A 23,862-nucleotide genomic window follows, 5' to 3' on the forward strand; every position below is an offset into this window, starting at 1 on the left:
ATCTTATTCACCTCTGGAGTTTGCGATGGAATCCTCTGGAATATATGTATCAGTCCGATTTACTCTGGCAAAGGAAGTGGGGAATTCAGTCTTCCAATCGTGGCATCTATGAGCTACTTCATGGTCACCCCATTCTTAGACCTAATCGCTCGTTGATCTTTCGTATCGTTTGAGACTGAACGTTGCAAGACACAGCACAAGAGACAGACAAACCTAGGCGGAGAGAACACGAAAATCAATTCATCAAGCCAGGCGTACCTGACCAATTCGCTAGCCTTCCAATACAGCAGAGAGAGCATCAAACCACGATCCAAAAGACAAACGGCTCCTGGTCGTCCGCCTCATGAACAGATTACATGCAAGCGTGCCTCATGACTTCAGAACACAAATGCTCCAGGCCCTTGTCGACCAAACGACAGATTAAACCAAAAACGCCTTGCAATGCACCTTTTTCCCACCATGCCACGGTATTAATGCTGTTAGACATTTCAGTCGTCGTCGCTGTCCATGTCTTCGTCGTCGTCGAGGGTTTCCATCGCTTCTTTGATGAAGGGTGAGGCCTGTGGTAAAGCTAGTCAGTCATGATGCTCAATCTTCGTGGAGTATTAATAGTAGTAGGCTTACCTTGACGTCCAGATTGAGCGCCGTAGTGAACGCACGCAAAGCCTCGCCCTTCTCACCCAGTCCCTTCAAGCACTTTCCAAGCAAGAACCAGACATTCGCCTCGTCGGGCGCGATGTCTCTGAGCACCAAAAGCTCTTGCAGAGCGCCCTCGAAGTCGCGCATATGCATGAGCACACGGGCCTTCTTGAACCGCGCGAGCGCACTCTGAGGCGCAAGCTCCAGAGCGCGAGAGTAGCAGTCCAGCGCATTAGGCTTCTTGCGCAGCTTTTCGAAGATGACACCAATGCATACCATGAGCGTGGCGTTCGAGGGGTTGATTTGTGCAGCGATGCGGTAATGGCGCTCGGCGTCTTCGAGCTTGCCCATGCGCTCGAGCGAGCGACCGAGTCCGTACCAGCCAGTGTAGCTGCGCTTGTCTGCTGTGACAGACTTTCGGAAAGAAGATAGAGCGGCGTCGTACTCTTCGTTCGCGATGTACTCGTGGCCCATCAGAGTCCACGCGTAGGCGAAGGATTCGTCTAGTTGAGTTGCCCGCTTGAATGCTGCGATGGCTTGATCGTGTTCTCGTGCAAGAGAGAAAGAGTTACCGATAGCACACCATGTTTCGGGAGCATCGAAATCCTGATCGCGAAGCATGTGGCAAAGGAAGGCCAAAGGTGCTTCCTTCTTCAAGTGCCAAAGCACGGTAGAGTATACTTCCATATCTTCGATGCGTGAGGGTTGCAGTTTCATAAGCCGCAGGAAGCAAGTCTCGGCAGTCCGATAGTCTCCTGCTTCATAGTGTGCCTTTGCGAGCTGAGCCAGTACCCACGGCGTCTCACGTTGGGTACTTGACAACGAGTCGAATGTTTCAATCGCGGTTGGAAGATCGTAACGTGAAGCTGCATAGCATCCAATGGCCAAATGTCGGAAGCTTTTCAGCAGTCCGGAAATCGCCTCTTGCTCAGCGACTAAATCTTTGGGTGGCGCTGGGGGAGGCTTCTGTGTGGCAGCAGTGGTGACGGTACTCGACGTCGGGGGTTTTTCGCTGTTCCGGCTGGGTGCGCGCCGAATTCTCTCCCTCTCTTTTTCCTTCTCCTTCTCCTTCTCCGCAGGATCGGGTGGCAGCATCTTGCGGTTCCCACTTACTACTCTGCCAACGGTGCCGGTCGTCCTACCTCTCGCTCCGGTGGCCGTCCTAGCTGGCCTCGCTTCTCGATCACTTCTGGTCGTAACTGAAGGGACGGGTTCAGCAGTCGTACGGCTACTCCTAGTCGTCGCAGTCTGACCAAACAGCCGATTACTCCTGCGTGGTGCCGAAGAATCTGGTCCCGCGGCACTTGACTGCGAAGCATGACCGGAGATTGTGCGTTTGTGTCCCCCACTTGTCTTCCTCGGGGCCTGGTCATTCCCGTCGGATGGATCTGACGATGTTGTTGGTTGGCCACGCAATGCAGGATGCCGTGATCGTTCTGAGGGCTCGGTATGTTGTCGTAATCTACGTGAGGGTGCCGGAGGTGCCTGGTCCTGAGTTACTCCCTCGTGTGTCGCAAGTTCACCCATTGCGATATCGTCATCGAGAGCAGCACCGTTGCCGTTAGCGGTTGGCGTGTCCCATTCTGACAGAGGCGCTTTCGAGCCGTTCGTCAAACCAGTCCTACTCCTGACTTTCGGAACTCCAAAGAGACCTCCACCCTGCTCTCCAGCGGATCTTGTGTTGAACGGGTCGTTCGAGGGCGTCAAGACGTTCGCATGGTTGAAGTTGTTGTGTTGCGCGAGCGCATTCGAAGTTGTCCTTGGTTGATCTGTGTAGATCTCCGCAACACCCGAGCTCTTCGTTGCACCACTCATCTCTGTTGTTGGCCTGAACATCTTTTCAACATCGACTTCCGCGCCAATCTTGCAAAGCCCCTCGAACGTATCCCAAATGAATGGATTCGCCTTATGTGCCTCCACGTAGTAGTCTCCCGCTTTCTTCAAATCGCCGTGTCCGCGCCATAGCCTCGCCAACAGCGTCTGCACAGCCGCCGCATCGGGCGTGTGCCGCCGTGAAGTCTCCGAGTGTTTGTTCCAATTGCTCTTGCCATACCACAAGCTCTTCGCCTTCTCCAGCGCCGTCGTGCCCTCCAGGTGCTTGCCTAGCTCCAAACAAGCTTGCGCAAAGATGTACGCGCAGCCCAAGTGCCTCCCGCTCGAGCCATACTTTTGCGCCGAGTCGTAAGCGGCCTTCGATCTTCGTTGTCGCAAGTAGGTCAACGCGAGCAGGTGCGAGCTGTCGGGGTTCCTGGGTTCGAGTGCGTAGAGGCGGCCGGCGAGGAAATTTGCGTTGTCGAGAAGCTCGTTGTCGATGTGGTAGAAGATCAACTGTCGCAACTGCGAGGCGGCGATTCCGGTTGTTGGCGACATGCCTAGGTGAGCGGCCGGTGGTCGTCGCTAGGGTGTAGTCGTAGGGAAAAGTGCCAGTCGTGGCACAGGGAAGAAGTGAAGGTGAGAGACCGGAACAGCACGTGTTTCCGCGTCGGCCAACATTGGCTGCTGAACGGAGTATCACGAGCAAGGCGGCAAGAGCGAATCCAGGCTGGGTGTTGTCGCGGTGCAGGATGCTCAAATCCAGTTGTTCATCTCATTTCGAACACAGTCGTGCTTGAACAACGACTCCGGCTTGTTTTGATTGTCGCTATTGTATGCTCGAAGCTCGTACAGTGAGAGCAAATGCTCAGTTGGTCACGTAATGGTCGTTGCCGTGCTGTGAGACTTGTGTTGTTGCAGCGCTTGTTTGTGGCCCGTGCTTTCGTTCGCGGGGGCTGCCCGATCGATTCTCAATAATCCGCAGCCAAGCATATAGCATCGTCAGAGGCCACTGTCTCACAGCCTAAGATCGTCGGTCTTCCTGGGATCCCTACCTAATAGTTAGTGTAGCGGGACTTCAATTCACTTCACCATGGCACAGGTATCGTGCATTGACTGTTCGCCTTCGAGTCTGCCAATGCTAACCAGCAATTAGAAAGCGCTCAAAACGCTGGCAGCCCGCAACACGGCCATCCTCAATCGCACCCACCTGATTTCCCTCGGTGTCAACGCATTCTTCTTCTTGATCCACTTCCTGCTGTCTTCCCGCAACCTCACGGCTTGGTTCGTCCTGACGCTTCCCTCGCTCCTCATCGAATTCTGGTTCGAGCGCATCGGTCGCCCCACCCACGACAATGGCGATCTCAAGCGTGCCGGCGAGGACCTCGAGGCGAAGGGTCTGACCGAGTGGATGTGGGACATCACATACTGGTCCTGGGGCTGTATAGTGCTCGCCGCGCTGGTCGGAAACAAGGCGTGGTACGCTTGGGCCGTGGTGCCGCTGTACTCGGGATGGTTGGCTTTCACGACTTTCACCGGTGCGAGGAAGGGATTGGCGGGTATGGGAGGCGGCGCGGATGAGGGAGCTTCGAGCGGTGCTGCAGGTCAGAGTAAGAGACAAGCCAAGATGGAGAAGAGGGGCGGGCAGAAGATGCAGTACAGGTGATTGCATACGCAGACTACACTCTGGCTTTTACGCTAGGCTTTCCGCCATCACTTCGAGTTCACCGTACTTTCCCGCGCCTCCGGGACAGCATGAGGTGGACTACGTGCCGATCCGGCACCGCGCTGCGGCAGAATGCGCGCTCGAGATGCTTCCCAATGGTCTCCTTGAGCAGGCGATGACAAAGCCTCGCAGACAATCAGCCAGTGGCTCTCAGGCGTGTGCCCTCTGCAGCTGGTTCGACCCATGCACTGCGTTGGCCCGCCAGGAAGCGCCCCAATGCCTACAGGTTGGAATCGCATTCACCACGAAACGCTACGCGTTTGCTGAAGCTGGTGTCACGCCTGAGGAGGCTTGTACTCACAACTATAGGTCCTTAGAACATGTCTAATTGAAAGCAGACTGATCAGTGCCTACAAGAATGTGTGCAGTGCAGTGTCTCTATCTTCACCACGATGTACACAATTCTATGGCGAAGGGTTCCATACAGCGGTCTCACACTTGGTACGCGGTATGAGCAAGTCACATAGGCCTGCGGTGGCTTTCTATCTGCACGCCATGAAAAATTGTGGAGACGCTGGCATGGTAATGCCGATCAGTGTTGCCTTGATCGTTACTACTTCGTCTCTCAGCACCAGAAGAGTTTTTATCTCGTTCTCTCGAAGAAGAGCAGAAGGTTGAATCTCCAGCCGAAGTCTCACGGAAACCGAAGACGGTTGGGATGAGTTCATTCTCCACGACCTCGAGGTATGGTCGCTTACGACGCCGCCAAAATCGTTTAGCAATAGTGATGCACAAGGCAAAGCACAAACTTTCGGGCACTCGTGGATTTCCGTCATGCATGAACATCACTCGTTCGAGCTCAACAACTGTTGTCGAAGGCGAGTAAGGCTGATACACCGCTCTTCGTACGACTCAGTTCCACAATATCAGAGGGAATCCATGGGTCTTGTGCAGGTGTAAGAGCGATCATGGCTTTGTGCGAGGAGACAATGATCCTTCAAATCTGGATCGAACCAATTCATTTAGAACGGAATATGAGAAGTGACGTGTACGAATGGCTCTTGAACACTGTGGTGTACACAGCAGGCGCATCCGTCTCGATCCCCGATCGTATAACATATCTCGATTGCCTGCTGTAAATCGCGAAGCTGGATTCTCCTTATCGCTAATTTATGATTCTGCGGAGATGCTCCGCATCTTCTCCACATTGGAGGCTCACCAGGGGGGTATACATTGTCACGTGACTTCACTTAACCTCACTTCACACCGCGTACCCTATACCATATCACAATCGTCTGCCGCAACGCGAGATACGACCAGTAACAGTAAATAGTCAGCCTGAATCATAATCACATGTATACACCTACCCACCTATCTACCAACCACCCCCTTCCCTAACCTAACCTCACCTCACCTCCCCCACCCCCCACGCCCGCACCGCGCAACCCCCACGCCCACCCGTCACCTATATCTTCACGCGCAACCCGGAATGACACAATCAGAACACGAGCAGGCGCTTTAGTCCCCCGTGGCGCAGTGGTAAGCCGCGGGGGACCGGGCCAGAGCGTGCAGCGCTTTGCTGCAGCACGCCCAGGCCCTTCGCCAGAGACCGAGGACTGTTCATGGGCCGCCCCACCGAAAGCAAAATCCGCCGTCAGAGACCGGGTTTTCTTGACACCCCCCGAGCGAGGCGGGGTGGTTCTTTTGCGCTGGTGGAGGTTCGAGTCTTGGATGTGTTTTTTGCCTTGGGTTTTTTTGTCTTTTGGTTCAGTTGGACTTGCTTTGGAAGGCCAATGTGATTACGTCATCTGTGAATGCATGAGGGCATAGTAAATGACACCTGCCGCGTCGTTGACAGAGCAGTTTGAAGTTGAAATCGTTTCGCTTTTCTTGGAGAGTCTCGTTTTGTCTTGATCGTACCTGGTATCAGGCCTCCTCGACCGTGATGATCGTGGTTCTAGCTAGACGGGCACATCTTGGTGGCGCCAGACTCCTACACCGGAGTCTAGAGCGTAAAGCCCTCTCGTACTTGAAATGATCTTGGGTAAAAAAACTTCTTCTTGCGCTGAGTAGACGACAGGGGTGACGCGACGAGCTGCTGGTGGGTGTTAAGCGCAGTAGCACTCTATGTCAGCACATCATGGGCTCAAGCATAGACTTTAGCACGTGGGTGAAGCATTAGCGAACCTTGTGGAACGCGCAAATGACGCCACACTGTACCAATTGTTTTGTACTGTATTGTATCAAAGTCAAGAAGTGTACGTGGCAGGGTGGTCGATGGTACGAGGTCGGGCTGACGAACTCTAGCTGACGTTCGGCCGAGAGAGCTCGCCAAGATCCGTGCAAGCCGGAGGATTGGGGCAGCAGGCCGGCCGACAGAGCTGACTTCGCGTGCGACAACAGCGATAACGAGCGCTCTCAAGCCGCCGACGGCAAAATTGGGTGTACGATTCAGCGGACGGTCGGCTAGAGTGTCACTGACGCAAATGTGATTGCGAGCTCATCGAAGCGGAGCGGACACGGCGGCGCAGCTGAATGAGTCTGCCTGCTGCGGTCGAAGGATTCGGCGAGCGGAGCGATTCATTGGCCGGGCGCCGTTCCACTCGTGTGGCTTCCCGCCTTGCCGCACCGGTGAAGATGTGTGGCCTGAGGCATGTGGCTGACAAACATCGCGCGATACAGTATCTCGCTGGTGGTGAATCAAGATGGAGTGCACTCGAAGGGTTTCATTGTTGTTGAAATCACTGAATGCACAGCACGAGTCCCAAACAACGAGGACGAGAGAGAAACAGCGCCGGCCCTACGTTTGTATATATGAGCGGAGCCGGCAGGCTGCCGCAGCACCGGTCACCCTATCGGGCTGGCGCTAAGATAACCTTAGGCCGGGCTAGCGCGACGCCTCGCAGGCTGCTGCCTAGAATGCGACGCGGTGCCTGCGCAGGCCTGGTGACTTCGCCTCAAATGCGAAGTCACGCCCTTCCAACCTTGCCCGGGCCTTCGACTCATCGCTCTTCACTCCCGCCTCACCATCCTTTGCATCTCTCGCGCCCACCGCTGCTGCCTCGCACCATCACCGCTGGCCCTCCCCAGCCTGACCGTGCTGCCGGACCACCGCCCGCACCTGTTTCGCTGGCTCCATCGACCGTGTGGCGACTGGACTGAACACCTCAAATCCTCCGGTCCATCTCGTCATTCAGAGCCGGCACTGCGACTGCTGCTGGTCTGCCGCGTCCGATCGAGGATTTCCGCAGTCACACGACTAGCCTCACCCGGCCGCCGCGTATCACCGTCCCTGGAACCGACGCCGCTCTGCCAACATCCGAAACCTATTGGCCTGCAGCGTGACTCACCTGCCCTCACGACACCGATTTGACAATCCTTCCCTCACTTCCTGCGATCTGTCCGGACAATGTCTTCCACCACCCTCCATCCCCGCCGCCGGCCCGCTAGCCCATCAATGACTCCCTCCCTTCTGGACTCCTTCCAGAACATGTCCATCCGCAAATGGGACACATTTCATGTTCCCCACAAGCACGATAAGGATCTCTGGGACCCGCTGGCTTCGTCTGCGAAGAAATCTACCACTCCTTCCATGCCGGCCCGCTCCACTACATGCCCCAAATCTCTCGAGGACTTGCTCATTGGTTCCGGCGAGCGTCGCGCTGCAGACCTCCTCCACAGAGTCGACCAAGCTATTGCGACGCAATCAAAACTCGCTTTGGGCCACGTCCTCAGTGAGCCGGAAGTGCTTCCCGTCCCGGAAGCCGACGACAGTACCTGCACGCAGATGCACGTCCGCCAATCAAGCCGCCACAGCCATTCTTCTGACAGTGGCATTGGATCTAGCGTCGCATCCGAATCTGGCAAGTGTCCCACGACCGGTGAGGCCGCCCTGCATACTCGACCCTCTGTCTATAAGTTCCCCGCTGATCTCGATCCAGATTCTCCAGACCTTTCCTCCGCTTCCAAATCGATGTCCGCCATCTCAGCGGCCACCGAGGAACGCGGTCTGAGCGAGTATGCCAAAGAGCAAATCCACCGCCATATCATTCAGCCGATTCTCCGCGAGCCCTCACTGAAGGAATTCCATCAACTCCTCAAAGACGTCCCACACCGCATCGGCAGCAGGGAGATTAAGAACCTGCGCGACCTCGAGAAGACTCTCATCTTCTGTGCACCGGTAAGTACCTGCAACCGCTTCACGTCGGATTGCGCATTTACTCATGGTGTTTCTGGCGTAAAGGATTATTCGCGCACACCGAGGAAGTACCTGCACTTCTGCGAACGCACGATCCGAGTTCTGCACACGACGGTCACCACCCTCCACGAGAGCGACCAACGCGCACCGACCGATCGACCGTACACGCAAGGCTACTTCTTCGACTTGGTTGAGCAGGTGTGTTTTGGCTGCATTGATCCGGCAATCAGCCTCGCCGTTATTGACATCATCGAACAGATCCGCAGATACGCCACTATTCTGGCGGCCACCAGAGAAAGGCAGGCCAAGGGCGAAAAGGCTGAAGAGATGGATTACTCACCGTATGGATCGACCCTGAGTGTTGCGATCGGTCGCATGGATCTTCCAAGCGCCCATCAATGCTCCTCATCATCTTCCGATGGTTCACACGCTAACCCACAATGCAGGGACGAGACTGTCTCGCTACATGGTGGTCTGAGTCACAACGGAAAGCCCGCCGAGCTTGTCCGTCACAAGGATGGCAAGACTATTTCTCTTGCTACAGGTCGCGTTCTTTCCTCGGACGAGACGGCTCATTCATCTTCGAAGCGCGCCATGTCGGACGCTGGCCTGGATGATGCCGACGACGACGACGTGCTTCGCTCCATGGCCAGGCGCAAGAAGAACGCCAAGCCAGAGATACACGAGTGCCCGCAGTGCGAGAAAGAGTTCAAGCGCCCATGCGACCTCACCAAGCACATCAAGACGCACGACAGACCATACAAGTGCCCTAACACAAAGTGCAAGTATCACGAATATGGCTGGCCGACGGAGAAAGAGTGTGAGCGCCACGTCAACGATAAGCACTCCGCAGCGCCCTCGTTGTACCACTGCCTGTTCAAGCCTTGCCCGTATACATCGAAGCGTGAGAGCAACTGCAAGCAGCACATGGAGAAGGCACACGGCTGGGCCTATGTGCGTTCGAAGAACAATGGCAAGGGCAAAGCGTCGGAGGTCTCTCGCTTGCCAAAGGGTCCTGTGCCGCCATCTCCCTCATCGATGATGTTGACGCCGCTTACCCCGATCGCGCCCTCTCCTTCCACTTCGGCACAGTCATGGGCAACTGGATCACGCCACAGCTCCATGGCGCCGCCGCCCGTCCCTAGCCACTACGGCACGCCAGCCTTCGTGCAGCCATCACCTGACTTCGCTGGACACTTCAACATGGATTTTGACTTCAACAACATGGAAGCATTCCCCATGACCCCAGCTCTCAGCGAGGACCGACGTGACTCCGCGAGCACATCCGACTCCGGCATGATGTTCGACAGCAACAGCAACACGTTCGCCGCAAACTTCTCTCCCAACGACTTCTCCTTCGATACGACCTACCAATTCGGCGACTTCAATATGCAGCAGCAAACCCCCGACTCCGCCGTCGGCCCAAGCTCCAGCAACATCCACAGCCACCCGTCCATCCACGGCGGCGTCCTGGTTGGCTCCAACGACCAGCAGGTCTCGCCTCACGCCCAGATGGCAGACCCGACTTTCACGCCGGACCTCTACGACGACATGAACGTCGATGACACCTTCGCAAGCGACGTCGACGGCCAGGACTTCACTCTCTTCGGCGCCCGCGCGCCCGCCACTTCCGCCGGCGAGATGTTCCCGTCGCTTGCGGAGGGCTCGGGGAACTGGGGCAATTTCGCCGGCCAGTATGACAACAGCAAGCAGCAGACGCTGCGCATGCGGACCGAGAGCAGCGTGCTGCACGAGCTGTTCCCGGAGCTGAACAATTGATGGGGTGTTACGGACATCAGGACTTTTCGAGGACGGTTAACGACTTTTTGATTTTAAATGGCGTTCTGAGCGATTTGGGTGGGTTTTGGGTATAAGCATATTTTACGACAGGGGCCCGATGGGCTGATATTGTGGAGGAGGCATAAGAAGCAAGAAGCGGCACAGGATGGGAGGAAAGGCATAGCGGTCCAGAAGACCGATTGGAGAGAAGGGGGAGAGAGGAGAGCACAGACTGCCATCATCACTGGGTCCAGATCGCGCTTTGCGAGAAACAACATTCTCTGCGGATTCAAGGCGTTGGCGGGGGGGATTAATTTGTTCTCCAAGATTGATCTTGCACACCTCAGAAGACGAAGAAGGTGAAAACGGACACCCCAAAAAGAAAAAAAAAACCAGAGGTTGTCATTGTAGCATTAGCTTTTTTTTTTTTGCCTTTCTCCTCCCTCGGTCAGCACACAGAACTCCGCTTTCTTGGAAGCCAGCGAGAGATAATGGAATCAGCATTACCCGGCATCAATTCTCCACTTCGCCTTTCCTTTCCCCCCTCTCCAGTCTCTGTAGTCAGCATTATCGATGAGCGTGATGGCGTTTGCGACGATCACGAATGGAGGACAGATGCAGCCATTCCCTCCTCGACCGTGCGGGTGCTGGCCGGGCGTTAAATGCTTGCTTGCTTAAGCTGCGCAGGTGATGGGCGGTCCTGCGCGCCTTTTTATTCTGTCTGTTTGTCTGTCCTGTCTGGTGTGATACTGTGGGCGTGAGAGCTGAGACTTGCGCCCGCGCATAGATATATTTTTTGTGCTGATGCTGGGTTCTGGCGTTCAGAGCAAAAAGACTACCTTGCTTTCCGGTCTGATCGCGAGGATACACCATCGGCATTCAGTTCCTGGATTCGAGAGTGGCGCTCGAGAGGCATTGGTGGGTGTGAAGTGAGATATACACCGACGGCAACTATCCATCGACTCACGACGCAGAAGAGAAAGCGCATACGCATCCGCGTACCATCGAGTCTAGAACCACCACAACGTGATACGGACGCCTGGCCTTCAGAATACTCAACGACTCCACACCAAGCCATCCTATCAACCACCAACACCACCCCCCAGCAGCCCAAAATGCCCCTCTCACCAACCAACCCCTCCCCATCCCCCTCCCAAACCCGCCCCGCCTCCCTCCTCGCCCACCCCCTCTCCGCCCCCGAACTCGACCCCGACCTCCTCCTCAGCGCCGCCCACCTCGGCGGCATCTTCCACCACCCACGCTGGTCCGGCTCCAACATCGGCGTGCACGAGCTGGAACTCGACGGCTCCAGCCTCGGAGAACCCCATCAGGAGCAGACCAGCAAGCGCAAATGGTCGCAGCGCCTCAGCGAGACGCTGTTCGATTTCGGCAAGCGGGTGAAAAAACGTGCGGGGAGTCTGGTCCCGAGGCGGGATTCGGTCGCGCCGGGTGAGCGCTTGGGCGAGAGCGGAGGGTGGAGTTCGGAGGCGCTGGTTGGGAGTGGGGAGGGGAGTCGCGATGGCGATGGGGATGGGGATGGGGATGACGAGTGGAGTGAGGGAGACGAGGTTGCCGGCGACCGCGAGCGGCGGGACGGAGGTATGCACCGCTTGACGGCTGACGAGTGGGTGTTGCAGCTGCAGAGGGAGCGGGAGCGGGCGGAGCTCGAAGTCGAAGTTGAGAGGATCGAGTACGCTTATCCGAATGCTGGGCCGGTGACGAGGCGGAATGTGAGGGTGCGGAGGACGCTGAGCGGGGCGTCGGAGAGGCTGCGGGAGCTGGATGAGGAGGCGCGGGAGGCGAGGTTTGCGGAGGTCAGGAGGCGGCAGGAGGAGCGGGCAAGGTTGGCGATGCTGGAGCGTGGGGTGCGGATTGCTGAGAGGGAGGGCGCGTTTAACGATGCGACTAGGGGAAAGATGTTCGCGGCGTCGATGGCGCACCGGACTACTGATGAGATTCGGGCGAAGGCTTCGGCGATTTGGAGGGAGCGGGTCGAGGCGAGAGAGAGGAGGATAGACGAGGAGTATCGCCGATGGATGGCCGGGGAGAGGAGGACGTCCTGGTCAAAGGTACGCGGTAGGGTGATGAGCTGGGTCCGGCCTGAGAGCAAAAGTAAGTCGCCACGTAGCTTCAAGGACACCGCGGGAGAAGTGGCCGGTGCGAGCCGGTCGAACCGGGCGGCAGCCGATGAAAACAGGGATCGGGAGAGGCGAGAAGAAAATGTTCAAGCGATTAGGTATGCCGGTTGGGGTATGCAGAGTGTGCCATGGGTCATCTTTTGATTCATCGGACATAACTCACCAGCTCTGCCGCCATCAGTCGTGGTCGCAAAAGGAGGCTTGTAATGATGGCTCCACTACCATATTTGTAGATTCAGCTTTTGACCGAGAACATAGCCCACAAGACGTAGACTTAGATACTCAAATCGTCCTCCTCAGTGAATCTTTCAAGAAGCGCAACCTTCCAATCTTGGAACAGTCTTGCCTGTTCTGGCAGAAGCGCAGCAGTATCCTCAAGCGACCGCCGCAACGCGTCAAGCTCGAATCCAGGCATCTCTATCTCACCCTGGGACAAGCTGTGCGCGTCGAGGCGAGCCTCCTGCGCCTCAGCAGGCGCCTGCTTCCATAAGACCTTGGTCACTCTTAAGGGTCTGTTTTCTGGAGAAGCCGAAGAGGCAATCCCGAGGTCAGGAGTGAACAGCCATAGAAGAAGGGCTTTGTGCGTGCCGGTTTTGGAAGTGACGATGAATCTTCGAAGACCTTGATCGTCCATTGCGCTCAAGAGATGACACGACAGCCACTTCGTTACGCTAAAGGATTGCAGCCGTTCAGCGCCGTGCGATACGGATAAAGCGAGTTTGGAGAGCTTGTAGCTGTTTGTCACGCTATCCAAAGTTCCAAGCGGTGTATTGCAGGAAGAGCAGACAAGGGCATTCTGGGCGGTCGTGTCATTGGCCTGGGCAGCATCCACCATCTGATCAAAGAGCTGGTCAGTGGACGAAGAGTGACAGAAAGAGAATGGGAGGAAGTTCTGGTAGAGGCGTATGCAATTCGTAATACAGAACTAACCAAATTCATGTACCGTATCAATGCGATATCTCAACCAAGCCCGTGAGCTTAGAGACTTTGGCGGCGAGACATCAAGATCGGCGGAGCGCTGCCTCGCGGTTTGCCCACGGCTTGCGCCAAGGCAAATCCAGTACCGCAACGCTCACTTGTTGTTGGGTCAACATTATCACGAGTTTCCATTGTAGCAACCTTGCAGCCAGGAAGTTTCGGTTCTTTATTGTGACCCGCGAGCATGGAAGGATGAGTACCCACCTGGACGTTGGTGCAATCATCTGTGGCAAGGATGAAGCTGGTCGCGTTGATTAATCCGATGGTAGAAGCTATTGTAAGCGTACTCCCCGCTGCGTATCCCTTCTTTGCAGTCTGGTGAGTGCCGTCGGCCGGCTCGGCAGGTTTGTGGCAATGCCAGAACTCCATCATCTCCGCCCAGCTTTCGGAAGGTAAGTCTTTCCACTGCTGGATCGTGCCGGGGTGCATTATCGTTCCGTTGCACTTGTTGCAGTGGAGCGCTATTTGATTCGATAGCGTTCGAGAAGTCCACGGAACGATCGTGGTCGTTTCTCCAACTTGCCTTTTCTCCCCTGTCCCTTGGTGACCTTCAACGGCTCGTGTTGTGCCTCCCAAGGCACGGCCTGCGAGGTTAGCAGTCTCGTCGATCCTTAACCGAAAGCTCAAATCTTTGCTCGGTCGAGCAGGCAGAACCAAATTCCCTCTTGCATGATCAGGAACCGCCACTGGAAGCTTGATGGTAGTGGTCACACTTTCGTGAGAAAGCGAGAAGTCGCCGCCGTCACCTGAGAGCCAGATCCTTGTGTCTTCGTTGACGAACGAAGAAAGGATCGCCTGAATGGTCAACGACCGAATGTTGACCAAGTGCTCAGAGTACAGATGCGCTGCCATGGTGCTCGCGGACGGTTGCCTTCACGAGGGGTTGTTGAAAGTTGTTGTCGCAGGTGAAGTGAAGCTGCGTGGAAAGTCGAGGTTCAACGCGGAAGTGGCAAGCGCGAAGAGCGGGCGCGCGCGTGCATATGCCTGAGGCAGCTTAGCCGGCCCTCACAATGATGGCAGGCAAGAACAGAGCACGAGCCTCGTGTCTGAAAATGAAAAAGGGCATGAGCATGTGACAATCAAATTGTATATAATATGATAGAACTTTTGCTCTCAAGAGCTCGTCGAAGTGTCTAGCTGGATCCCACTTTACAGACTTGGAATATCCAGTAAGCCTGCCACCGGCTATTGCCTGACCTTCGCGCCAGGGACACCGGTCTTCAAAATTTCAGCGTTACCCTTGTACTCCTGAGGCTGGCCTGCAATGGCACCGCGGTACAGAGCATCTCTGACGCCTCGTCTAATTCCATCCTCGAGCGAGACAATAGGCCTGTAACCCAGCCTGCGCTTCGCCTTGTCGATGTTGAAGTAACGCGCAACACACGCATAAGTGACTCTTTGCTGAGTAAGAGTAGGCTCGCCCTTCCTGAGAATCCAGAAGATCCACTCAAGCATCCAGGCAATGAACAGACTGAGGTCCCTTGAAAGAGCCCAGGCAGAGACAGGGTCGGTCTGGTCGCCCATCTCAGCCCAGCATCTACGAGCAAAGTCGAAGAAGTAGACAGGCTGGTCGTTGGTGATGAGAAACGCCTCACCGTCAACACGCTCGTGTTCCAGAGGCACTGCGAGACCATTGGACGCGCGCTCATGCGTGGCAAGGAGAGCTGCAAGGGCAAGGTGGTGAGCGTGAGCGATGTTGGTGATCTCGGTGTAGTCGAAGAGGTTCTCGTTGTCACCGAGCTGGAATTTGGCTTGTCCGCGATAGTAGGAGGCAAGCATGGGCGGCAGAAGCTGTACGTCGCCAGGGCCGAACATAGCACTGGGCCTGATGGCTGCAGTGAGGAAGTTGGGATGCGAGGCGGCGCGGTTGGCTGCAAGGACATGGAGCTCGGCCTGGGCCTTAGTGGTAGTGTAGTATTGAGGCTGATCCTTGCCCATGATGATAGGGTAGCTCTCGTCGGCGCAGATCAGATTGGAGCGCGTGTCGTGGATGATACTGGCCGAGCTGGTGTACACAAACGCCTTGACTCCCGTCTCTTGCGCAACTCTCACCAAAGTCTTGGTGCCTTCCACGTTCACTTTGTACATGAGCGCATCAATCTTCACGTGTGCGTTGGGGCTGGCAGTGTGTATGACAGCGTCAGGCTTGATCTTCTGGAAGAGCGCGAGCATGGCATCGTAGTCGGTGATGTCGCCAAAGGTGTACTCAACACCCGGAACAGGGTTGGGGGCCGGCTTCAAGTCGAGCACTGTGATCTTGCTGGCTGCCTTGCGGTCGTTGATCAGGGACACAATTTGGTGTCCCAGAAACCCAGCTCCTCCAGTGACAACGACATGGCCGAGCGACCTAGTGACCTCCTGAGGGGGACCTGACATTGTGAGAGCTGAGATTGATTCCTTGGCTGAATTGTCAGGTGAAGGTTGTCCTGGAGAATCTTTACAGGCGATATATCGTTCGTGAGATTGGCGTGAAGTGCGACAGTCGTGAAGACAAGGTTGGCAAGGGTATCAACAAGTCGGCGATTGAGCCAAGTGGATTTTCCTCTCTCCGCGTCCGGGCCCCGCATCGAACCACGTCCCGATTCCACAACGCGCCACCTGTTCCTGCACTTGACGTTCATAATAATCTGGGCACGCTCTGTGTACACTGTCTGTATGTTTTATTATCGTTTTGACAATATTCCGAATGGTTGGCCTGCCGCTGACTCATGCGCGCTGCATATGTTTTCCATACGGCAAACTCAGAGCTGCAGTGGACATGCACCCCCTGCCACAAGGCAAGAACTTATTACTCCCGACGCGCTCTGTCGAGCCCTGAGTCGTCCGTTCATCACAAATGAACCCCCGTTCACTTCCTCCACTGCCAGAGCACGACTGATAGTGCCAGCATTACGATGGGCACGGCTTTCTTCGCAATATCCACCAAACCCCTTCGAATGCCCTCTGCGATGTATAGCGATATCTTCTCGGTGACTGACTCGGCGTCATTGATGCGAGGAAACGGACAATTTGGAACGGGCTTGCCCAGAAACTTGCAAAGAGGGTTCCACTCCTGCTCTAGCTTGAAAAGCAACAATCGCTCCGGCGGCGTGACTCGCTTCACGAGCTCGTTGTGCGCGCGATAAGCGGCCTTCGCGTTTCGACGCAATTGCTCGAAGTGCGCAGGATTATTCATGCACCAGGATTCTCTTTTTTCCTGGACATGGAAGTAATGCTTCGATGCCAAGTCGAACAAGCGGAACATTGGCCCCAGGAACGTCCGGTCGATCTTCGTGACAAATGGGATGACTGGGTTTTCGAAGCCAGCAATCACGGTACTGGAGAAACTCTCATACCACTTGTCGACATCTCGCTCAACAAGGATGACTTTCGCCTCTGGGTATGCGGCCACCAGCTCTTCTGCCATCACTGCAGCTGGCTGGTCCGTACACGCTCCCACGTGGCCCATGAGATGGTCAAAGTCTCCGCGATCCAGCGCCATGCGGTTTTGCTTCGTCGGATCAAATTTCGACTCCAGTGCCTCAGCCCAGAGGACCGTGTCAGGTGGGTTCTCCACCATTTTCACCCAGTGATACGACGGTATACCGAGGGTTTCAAAAGCAGCAGCCATTGCTAGGACAAGTCAATGCAAGTGACGCAGTTATGCTGATATAAGCAGCGTGAGTGCAAACAGACGCACTGAGCAGTGGCAGCTTTGACCTGAAGGAAAGGGTTCAGAACTTACACATCGTTCCCGTGCGTGAGTAGCCCAGGGAAAGCACTTCCATCGGTACTGTGCGTGTCCGTTGGCGAGGATCATCGTTTCGAGTGCGATCAAGCTCAGGGTGTCTTTCTCGTGCGGTCGACATTCTGGTTCATGTAACGTGCTTCTATGTTTTGCAAAGAGAAGCGGGCAGTGTGAAGAAGTACCCAAATGACCTTGGATTGCCTTTTGAACTATCTCAGCTCGGGTAATAACCGAGCGAGTAGGTCATCCGCTCTGTATGCATCCTTGTACCTGCAAGATAGCGTACATGTGATGCCCCAATAAGCAAGCTATCCGTTGATCCTTCCCAACGCGATTTGGTGCTGTTTACTAAAATTACGGGTGTGCAGCCGAGAAGAAACCCAGAGCCAGCAGAATGGCAAGCGTTCAAATACGCTCATGTTGCACCTCCGCGTCAATAAAATACAGGCAGGCTGAAGTTGAGGGGAACTCCGCTTCCGAAGGTGAACAGCTGCTTCAAAATGCGCCTTTCTGCGCAGGTAACTGTTTCCATGACTCTGCACGTTAACGCCAGCCAATAGCATACCTTGCAGAGTCATTGCACCCCGCAGAATATTGTTGTCCATGCATGAAATGGAGACGTTGTTCCATTTTGAGGCAGTCTTGGCGGGCGCTTAAAGACATGAGCGGATTGCACTTCCATTGGCCTACAACACACAAGGCATCACCCAACTTTACGCACATTCCACCGTGCACTGTCTGAAGTCCTGGAAATCTTGCCAGAGCACAGATCTCTTGTTTCGAGCAAGCGGTTCTGCTGTGTAAATGCAGGCCAATGGGTGGGCATTGTCTGACAGCTAGCCGTTCGGTGAGGCGCCAAGGTGAGTAAAGAATGACTATACATTCGAGGTCTGGAGCGCATCAGCCAGTATTGCTTCATCACCCATCCTTCTTTTGTTCGTTGCTTGAGCGCCTGCTTCCTTTCTGTTGTCAGCATCTTTTTTTTGTCACACGGTACACGCAATCCCATCGTCGCTCTTTTCGGCAATTTGACACTGAACACATCAACGGCGCTGGCGCCTACCTTTCCTTTGCATTCGAATCAAAGTTAATACCATTGATCGCAATAATGTTCAGGCAAAATCAAGGATCACTGGACCGAAAGCCGTCGAAAGCTGGAAGCAGAAATGGACTGAGAGCTATTGCGTCGAAGCTTAAGCCAGACTTGAAGTTGGCGGTTGATACCGACGTGTCTCGGCATCACGGACATATGCCCAAGCAAGTTTTTCCGCGGGACGAGAATTGCTCTCATGGCGTCGAAGACACATGCCCTAGGCCACCTATACCCACTTATTCTGGGAGACATCACGCGATAGGACAAAGCCTGAGGAGTCAGCTTGAGAATAGAACCGGGGAGCAAGACGGACGGGCAGGGGCCAATCGAGCCGAATGCAATACAGTTGCCCATCGTTTCGGACTACCACCAAGACCAGACATCTATCGCAGCAAGCCAGTGGAGGACAACCTGCATGGTACGAACAGCCTCGCCGCTCCACCACTACACAATCGTATTCGGGGTCTGAGACCTTCACCTTTGACGTTGGATATCTCCCCTTCGGATCGAGTTATACCCATCGGTATCTCGATTCCTTCCGCTTCTATCTCAAATCATACAACAAGCCCACTGGCATCTACACCCGAGCCACATCCTAATGTAGGGAATGGGCACGAGGCAACTACCCCGACCATCGTCATCACTCCGGCAAGAGAGAGCTTCGATCTGAAACCGCCCACGTATCATTTTCTTGGTGACCACAACCGGCGACCAGCATCAAGTGTATACAGCAGGTACACGAACTGCGCTCCAAGGACGACACACGATGCCGCTACACCGCCAGTCCCTCCTCTTCCGCTGTTTGCACAGCAACCGCGAAAACAGACAGTCCCGGAATCAAGGGCAACTCTCTTCGAGGATTTAGGTACTGCACGAAGTCAGCAAGCTACACTCTCGGTTTGCACGGTATTTGAAGAGGATGAGCAAATGCAGCAACCCCAATCTGCCAAGGACTTACGCACGCCCAAGATGAGATCCATCAAGCGTCAGTCAACGCTTCCCACGCCTCGACGCAGTCGCGGCTGGTGGAACGTCATCACATCTCCATTCTCAGCCCGTTCCAACATCCAATTCTGGAGATCCCCGTCAGACGATACCCCGGAACGAAATGCTATCCTTGAAGATGCTGGCACCATGGGTGTCGCCGATGTCGCGCATGTCTTCCGTGACGCAGCCGATTTGGACGAACCTCTATCAGCTCCAGATACCCAAAAATCTGTCCCTGGTCGATGTGTCTCGAAGTGTTTCCCTAAACGATCCATTACGGCTCCTGGCGCCTTGGACCCCAGTTGCCATCGAGTCAACATATACCGCATACCCAGCCAGGGTGCGGCGGCCGCATACTATGACGAGTCGAAACATTTCCCGAGCCTCATCATCGACCCATCCGATGCATCTTCACGTTCGATGTTCGAGGATGACAGTCCGCTCACCGATGTTTGTGCGTGTGAGAACCATCGGCACATACCTGGCCATGACAAGCAGCATGCGTTGGGCCACGCTGGTGTAACTGAGAACGATAGCAACGGTGCTAGTACCAATGCTGGTGAGGCTGGGGATGCAGCTCAAGCTCGTACATTGCGAAGTCCTTTCGACGACACACACGCGATCAGAGACCCTGTCGACTCGCCGATCACACCTCCGAGGACTCTGTTCACGTCACCGACCGCAGATGAGTTGCAATCGCCATCGCCCGCTCAGTCCACTGCGGGGGCCAAAAATCGTGCTGTCACCAATGCGCGTCTTTCCACTGCATCCTACACCCCAGTTATGGAGGACGCACATGTAGCGACGATGGTAGGTCCGCGTTCCGCTCATGGTGAGCAAAGGGCGGTCTTCATCCCACCAAGTCGAGCCCCGAGCCCCACTAGCGATAGGGTCGCTCCAGAACCAGCAGTTGCCAACTCTGCCCTGGACCAGGCCGGAGTGATGAGAGAATCGCTCGCATATGACAGCACACAGGTTCCCGTCCGGCCTCCGATGCACGAGCGCGAGGGCTCTCGTGGGCTCGGCATCTCCAACAGCGAGCTGGATCTCTTTCCACCACCAAAACCGCTCTCTGAGAAACCTCGCTTGGGCACAGACCGCTTTGGTCAGCTTGTCATAGTCAATGGGAAAGACGATCGTCTGGCTCAGCCAGCTCATCGCCACTTTCTGTGGCCGATCATGGCAGCAGTTGTCTCTCTTCTCCTTCTAATGCTAGTGTTATTGGTGGTCTTTGTGCCTCGAACCCATTCAGACAACCCTGTTCAGGCTCAATGGCTGAACCTCACTGGCTTTCCGCCTCTACCAACAGGCGTCGCAACCGTCGTCCAACCAGAGAAAAAACGTGACAACAATCAGTGTATTGACCCGCCCAAGCTATGGAGCTGCAGTGTCCCTCAGAGTCAACAATCGGACTCTGTACCCGACAGCACAAGCGCTCTACCCGACTTCCGCGTCGAGATTCGCTTCCGCAACCATACGCTTGAGAACAGCACGGCGCTTGCTCCTGCGACCACTCACTCTCCTTCTGGTCCGGCTTCTGTACAGTCCAGACTCCGTGCTCGCAGCGCTTGGTCGCAGACTCTCTACTGGCCGTCTCCAGCACCACCCTCTAAATCTGACCAGCTTGCTTTGGGCTCATCCGTTGACGGACTCTCAGAGCCGTATAATGGAGAGGAGACGCCTTTTTATCTGTCACTCCTCGATCCCGTCCAGCTAGGGACTATGCGCAAACGTGATGAGACAACGCAAGCCGAGCCATCGAATCCTTATCCGTATCCCTCGCCGTCGAATGCTTCGTCGACCGCCATTCCAAAGCCGCGTCTCCTCCCCAATGGTCGTCCAGGTCCAGAATTGGCTTACCCTTACGCCCGCTCCCAGCCTTTGCGTCTCTACAACCGCGGCCAAGACGACGAGCACTACGGCTTTTCAACGTACTTTGACAAAAGTGTGCTGGTAACAAACTCCACCGCTTCACCTTCCTCCACGACTAATACCACTAACGCTGGGCTCACACTCGCTTCTTCGCCGGAGGATGCAAGCGCGCTCTGCACTTTCACTCAAACGAGACTCCATGTTCAGATCTGGACTGGACGAGAGGTATCGGCGCTCAACGTTACCGCATCGACTGCGGTCGTAACGGCATCGAACTCATCGGCCAATGTGTTCGACGCTGCGGGTTCGTTCCCGTATGCTGTAACCATCTCTCTAGATCGCCATAGCGGCCCTGATGTGAAGGGAAAGGGCGTGTTTTGCTGGGCTCTGGACGACAGGGGAAAGGTGGTTGGTGATGGAATCAGGCTCTCTCAACCCGTGGGCGATATTGAGAAGGGAGATAATGGGCAGTGTGGGTGTAGATGGGAAAGTTGAATTCGTTTGCGATCGGGATCCGAGTGGCAACGATAAGGTTTAAGCATTGTCTCTGTCGGCATATACAATGAAGCATCAAGATAATCGTAATAGAAATAGCTGGGCAATCCCTCGACAAAGCTTTATCGATTCACGGAATTTGGCCATTACCTGTGCGATAGATCGCATTGCCAGAGTTTATCGGATCTAGAGCATGAGGTGATGTGTTGATTAGCAGCCAGAATATTTACTCATGACCTCGACCTAATGCTATACAAGGTCGCCGTTCCTGGTATACCGATAAAGTACCGGCGCTCGACCCACCATGGTTGTTCTGCGTCAAGCCCATGCGTTGGAGTCTTGGAAGGCCGATTCTAACCGCTGGGCTTCGTACGCGCTAAAGGGTCGACATTTCGCATTTGTCTACTTCTTTTTCTTGACCTTGAGTCCGTACGCTACAGCATTCGGTATTGGGACTGGGATCTGAGCCAGCAATATACGTATCGCTGCTTGACGCATGGTTGGTGAAGCACGTCCTGGCTGTCCAGTCACAGTCATGGCGTCCCTCTGATGAAACGATCACAACCAAGGTCACAATTCGATCGCGTTGTACCGCATGACTGCAGGTGGTCTAGTCGACTCCTCAGTTTGACGTGCTCAACGCGTGGACATGGAGGCTGCTAAGAACGAAGAATGAGGTAGGGTATTCACAGGTAATGTTCCTGATAATGATCGGGCTGCGGGCGAAAGCCTGCCGAAGCCACACACGGCCGGCTTCGGCTGCACGACACCGCGAGCGCGCTGCTTATTGCCCATCACCAAAACCTTCTCCCTCCGCAGGCGGCGCCGGGTATAACGGCCATCTCATCATCGTCATCGCACATCAGCCTCCCTTAGGCCACTGTCGACGCACGCAGGAGTCATTCGCTTGACTGCTTGCTATACGAAACGCTGTTTACACTTGATCAACGAAAAGACGAGACTCAGCCTCGTCGCGCGGCCAACAGAATCATCAGAAAGAGGAGGCGCTCACATGCTATCGGCGTGCTACAGACCTTTAGGTTCCAACGAGTATGGGTGCCGTAGCCGGAGAGCAACAGGCTTGTGTCGCAGAGGATAAGGTGGAAGGGAAAAGAACCTTGTCCACCAACGAAAGCAAAGTACAAATGCCTATCGCGCCAGGCAAGATGGTCGGCGGCGTAGGCCTGAAAGAGCGCGAGCCAAAAACATGGAACACGAGCAACCTTGGGCAACGCATGGGTATCGATGTCATGTCCGCGGGTGTTGCGGGTGGACTCGTTGCGCCTATCATTTGCGCCATTGATAAGTATGGTCACCCACAAAACGGAAACAGCCATTGGGCATATCCAGACTAACCCGTGACAGAGCTATAATCGAGAATGCTTCCGGAAAACGTCCCATGCTTCCCTCATTGCAAGCGTCTTTCAGCTCGTTGCTGTTCCGACCGCACCGATTCCTCACTTCGAAGCCATTTGCGCTCATTTTCGCACTGTACAGCGGCACATACATCACAGCCAACTCGCTGGACACCTTCAAGTCCACCGTTCAAGACAAACCTCCCTCCACAACCACTAGCGGTCCGGCCAAGTTCTTCGCGACCAGCGCCGCCAACCTGAGCTTGTGCCTGTACAAAGACAGCCAATTCACAAAGATCTTTGGTGCCGTGTCCCCTCGCCCGATCCCTCCAGTTACCTACGCATTGTTCGCGGCGCGCGACTGCCTTACAATCTTCGCGTCCTTCAACCTCCCTCCCATTATCGCGCCCTCGCTCCCACTGTCGGCGGAAATGGAGCGCTACGTGTCGCGCGCATCAACCGCCCAATTCCTCGCGCCGGCAGCGATCCAACTCGTCTCGACACCGTTTCACTTGCTGGGCCTGGACATCTACAACCGTAATGGTAACACGACGCTAAAGCAGCGCTTCGCCAAGGTCAGAGCCGACTGGCTCACGAGCAGCTTCGCGCGCATGTGCAGGATTGTCCCTGCGTTCGGTGTCGGAGGTGTCGTCAACAAGAATGTCAGAGAGGCGATGATGGAGAAGCTGGAGTAATAAGAGAGAGGGATCGTATGCATGCATTCAAGCGTTTGCATGATAATGATGTGGTAATTCGCCTCGATACGGCGGGACTCAAGAGCCGTGGAGTTTCGAACATTTTCGCTTTTCAGCGTGGCGTAATGGATTTGCATTCTGATACAGGGCAAAGATAATATAGAGGCATAGCTACGAAGGAACGCGAACGACGCGTTTTCCTTCACATGGGATGCCGCGGCGCAGACGGTTCCACGGAACGGCATTATGTATCATTAGACTATAGATGGAATAGATATGTCACCGCTCTTCACCTACCTTGACTTGCCATCATGGGGCTTAAGCCATCAGACCGAGAGGCCAAGAAATTCAATATCACGAGATTACATCTGCAAGGAACGAACTCCGGTCAGCAACATCTCAGCAGGCAGGGCCATTCTCCACCAGCC

The 23,862-nt window shown here is 55.1% G+C and overlaps 8 protein-coding genes across 8 annotated transcripts; 4 read left to right on the forward strand and 4 right to left on the reverse strand.

Annotated features, from left to right (window-relative positions):
• Window positions 1-214: 214 nt before the first annotated feature.
• On the reverse strand, window positions 215-3,330 carry WHR41_00928 (uncharacterized protein). Its single transcript, XM_069369534.1, has 2 exons — window positions 625-3,330; window positions 215-560 (listed from the first exon to the last, which is right to left on the reverse strand). Exons 1-2 carry the CDS (start codon window positions 3,007-3,009, stop codon window positions 489-491), a joined length of 2,457 nt encoding a protein of 818 aa, XP_069233653.1. The 5' UTR covers window positions 3,010-3,330; the 3' UTR covers window positions 215-488.
• A 131-nt stretch (window positions 3,331-3,461) lies between these two features.
• Window positions 3,462-4,536, forward strand: WHR41_00929 (uncharacterized protein). Its single transcript, XM_069369535.1, has 2 exons — window positions 3,462-3,553; window positions 3,608-4,536. Exons 1-2 carry the CDS (start codon window positions 3,545-3,547, stop codon window positions 4,115-4,117), a joined length of 519 nt encoding a protein of 172 aa, XP_069233652.1. The 5' UTR covers window positions 3,462-3,544; the 3' UTR covers window positions 4,118-4,536.
• Window positions 4,537-7,107: 2,571 nt separating this feature from the next.
• WHR41_00930 (uncharacterized protein) lies at window positions 7,108-10,546 on the forward strand. Its single transcript, XM_069369536.1, has 5 exons — window positions 7,108-7,998; window positions 8,059-8,297; window positions 8,361-8,513; window positions 8,574-8,656; window positions 8,762-10,546. The coding sequence occupies exons 1-5, from the start codon at window positions 7,527-7,529 to the stop codon at window positions 10,092-10,094; spliced, it is 2,280 nt and encodes a 759-aa protein (XP_069233511.1). The 5' UTR covers window positions 7,108-7,526; the 3' UTR covers window positions 10,095-10,546.
• Window positions 10,547-11,292: 746 nt separating this feature from the next.
• Window positions 11,293-14,114, reverse strand: WHR41_00931 (uncharacterized protein). The gene is made up of 3 exons (XM_069369537.1): window positions 13,415-14,114; window positions 12,396-13,067; window positions 11,293-12,194 (listed from the first exon to the last, which is right to left on the reverse strand). The coding sequence occupies exons 1-2, from the start codon at window positions 14,060-14,062 to the stop codon at window positions 12,507-12,509; spliced, it is 1,209 nt and encodes a 402-aa protein (XP_069233512.1). The 5' UTR covers window positions 14,063-14,114; the 3' UTR covers window positions 11,293-12,194; window positions 12,396-12,506.
• Window positions 14,115-14,395: 281 nt separating this feature from the next.
• WHR41_00932 (uncharacterized protein) lies at window positions 14,396-15,586 on the reverse strand (the record flags this gene model as incomplete). The annotated part of the gene is made up of 1 exon (XM_069369538.1): window positions 14,396-15,586. One exon carries the CDS (start codon window positions 15,584-15,586, stop codon window positions 14,396-14,398), a length of 1,191 nt encoding a protein of 396 aa, XP_069233509.1.
• Window positions 15,587-16,058: 472 nt separating this feature from the next.
• WHR41_00933 (uncharacterized protein) lies at window positions 16,059-17,058 on the reverse strand (the record flags this gene model as incomplete). The annotated part of the gene is made up of 2 exons (XM_069369539.1): window positions 16,059-16,822; window positions 16,935-17,058. The coding sequence occupies 2 exons, from the start codon at window positions 17,056-17,058 to the stop codon at window positions 16,059-16,061; spliced, it is 888 nt and encodes a 295-aa protein (XP_069233510.1).
• A 987-nt stretch (window positions 17,059-18,045) lies between these two features.
• WHR41_00934 (uncharacterized protein) lies at window positions 18,046-21,384 on the forward strand (the record flags this gene model as incomplete). Its single annotated transcript, XM_069369540.1, has 1 exon — window positions 18,046-21,384. The coding sequence occupies one exon, from the start codon at window positions 18,046-18,048 to the stop codon at window positions 21,382-21,384; it is 3,339 nt and encodes a 1,112-aa protein (XP_069233507.1).
• Window positions 21,385-22,190: 806 nt separating this feature from the next.
• WHR41_00935 (uncharacterized protein) lies at window positions 22,191-23,730 on the forward strand. Its single transcript, XM_069369541.1, has 2 exons — window positions 22,191-22,690; window positions 22,750-23,730. The coding sequence occupies exons 1-2, from the start codon at window positions 22,437-22,439 to the stop codon at window positions 23,432-23,434; spliced, it is 939 nt and encodes a 312-aa protein (XP_069233508.1). The 5' UTR covers window positions 22,191-22,436; the 3' UTR covers window positions 23,435-23,730.
• Window positions 23,731-23,862: the final 132 nt, after the last annotated feature.

This window comes from Cladosporium halotolerans, assembly GCF_011745625.1.
Source record: "Cladosporium halotolerans strain TM138-S3 chromosome Unknown Sca2, whole genome shotgun sequence".
NCBI classification, from domain to species: Eukaryota; Fungi; Ascomycota; class Dothideomycetes; order Cladosporiales; family Cladosporiaceae; genus Cladosporium; species Cladosporium halotolerans.

What these genes read in the sequence shown, in the direction of transcription:
- WHR41_00928 (XM_069369534.1), bottom strand. Translation starts at nt 3,009, where the DNA reads ATGTCGCCAACAACCGGAATCGCCGCCTCGCAGTTGCGACAGTTGATC. An exon ending in CGCTCAATCTGGACGTCAAG is followed by an intron (nt 561 to 624) that starts GTAAGCCTACTA and finishes GCTTTACCACAG; the next exon opens with GCCTCACCCTTCATCAAAGA.
- WHR41_00935 (XM_069369541.1), top strand. Translation starts at nt 22,437, where the DNA reads ATGGGTGCCGTAGCCGGAGAGCAACAGGCTTGTGTCGCAGAGGATAAG. An exon ending in ATCATTTGCGCCATTGATAA is followed by an intron (nt 22,691 to 22,749) that starts GTATGGTCACCC and finishes AACCCGTGACAG; the next exon opens with AGCTATAATCGAGAATGCTT.
- WHR41_00930 (XM_069369536.1), top strand. Translation starts at nt 7,527, where the DNA reads ATGTCTTCCACCACCCTCCATCCCCGCCGCCGGCCCGCTAGCCCATCA. An exon ending in TCTTCGACTTGGTTGAGCAG is followed by an intron (nt 8,514 to 8,573) that starts GTGTGTTTTGGC and finishes ATCATCGAACAG; the next exon opens with ATCCGCAGATACGCCACTAT. An exon ending in GAAGAGATGGATTACTCACC is followed by an intron (nt 8,657 to 8,761) that starts GTATGGATCGAC and finishes CCCACAATGCAG; the next exon opens with GGACGAGACTGTCTCGCTAC.
- WHR41_00931 (XM_069369537.1), bottom strand. Translation starts at nt 14,062, where the DNA reads ATGGCAGCGCATCTGTACTCTGAGCACTTGGTCAACATTCGGTCGTTG. An exon ending in ATGATTGCACCAACGTCCAG is followed by an intron (nt 13,068 to 13,414) that starts GTGGGTACTCAT and finishes CTCTTTGATCAG; the next exon opens with ATGGTGGATGCTGCCCAGGC.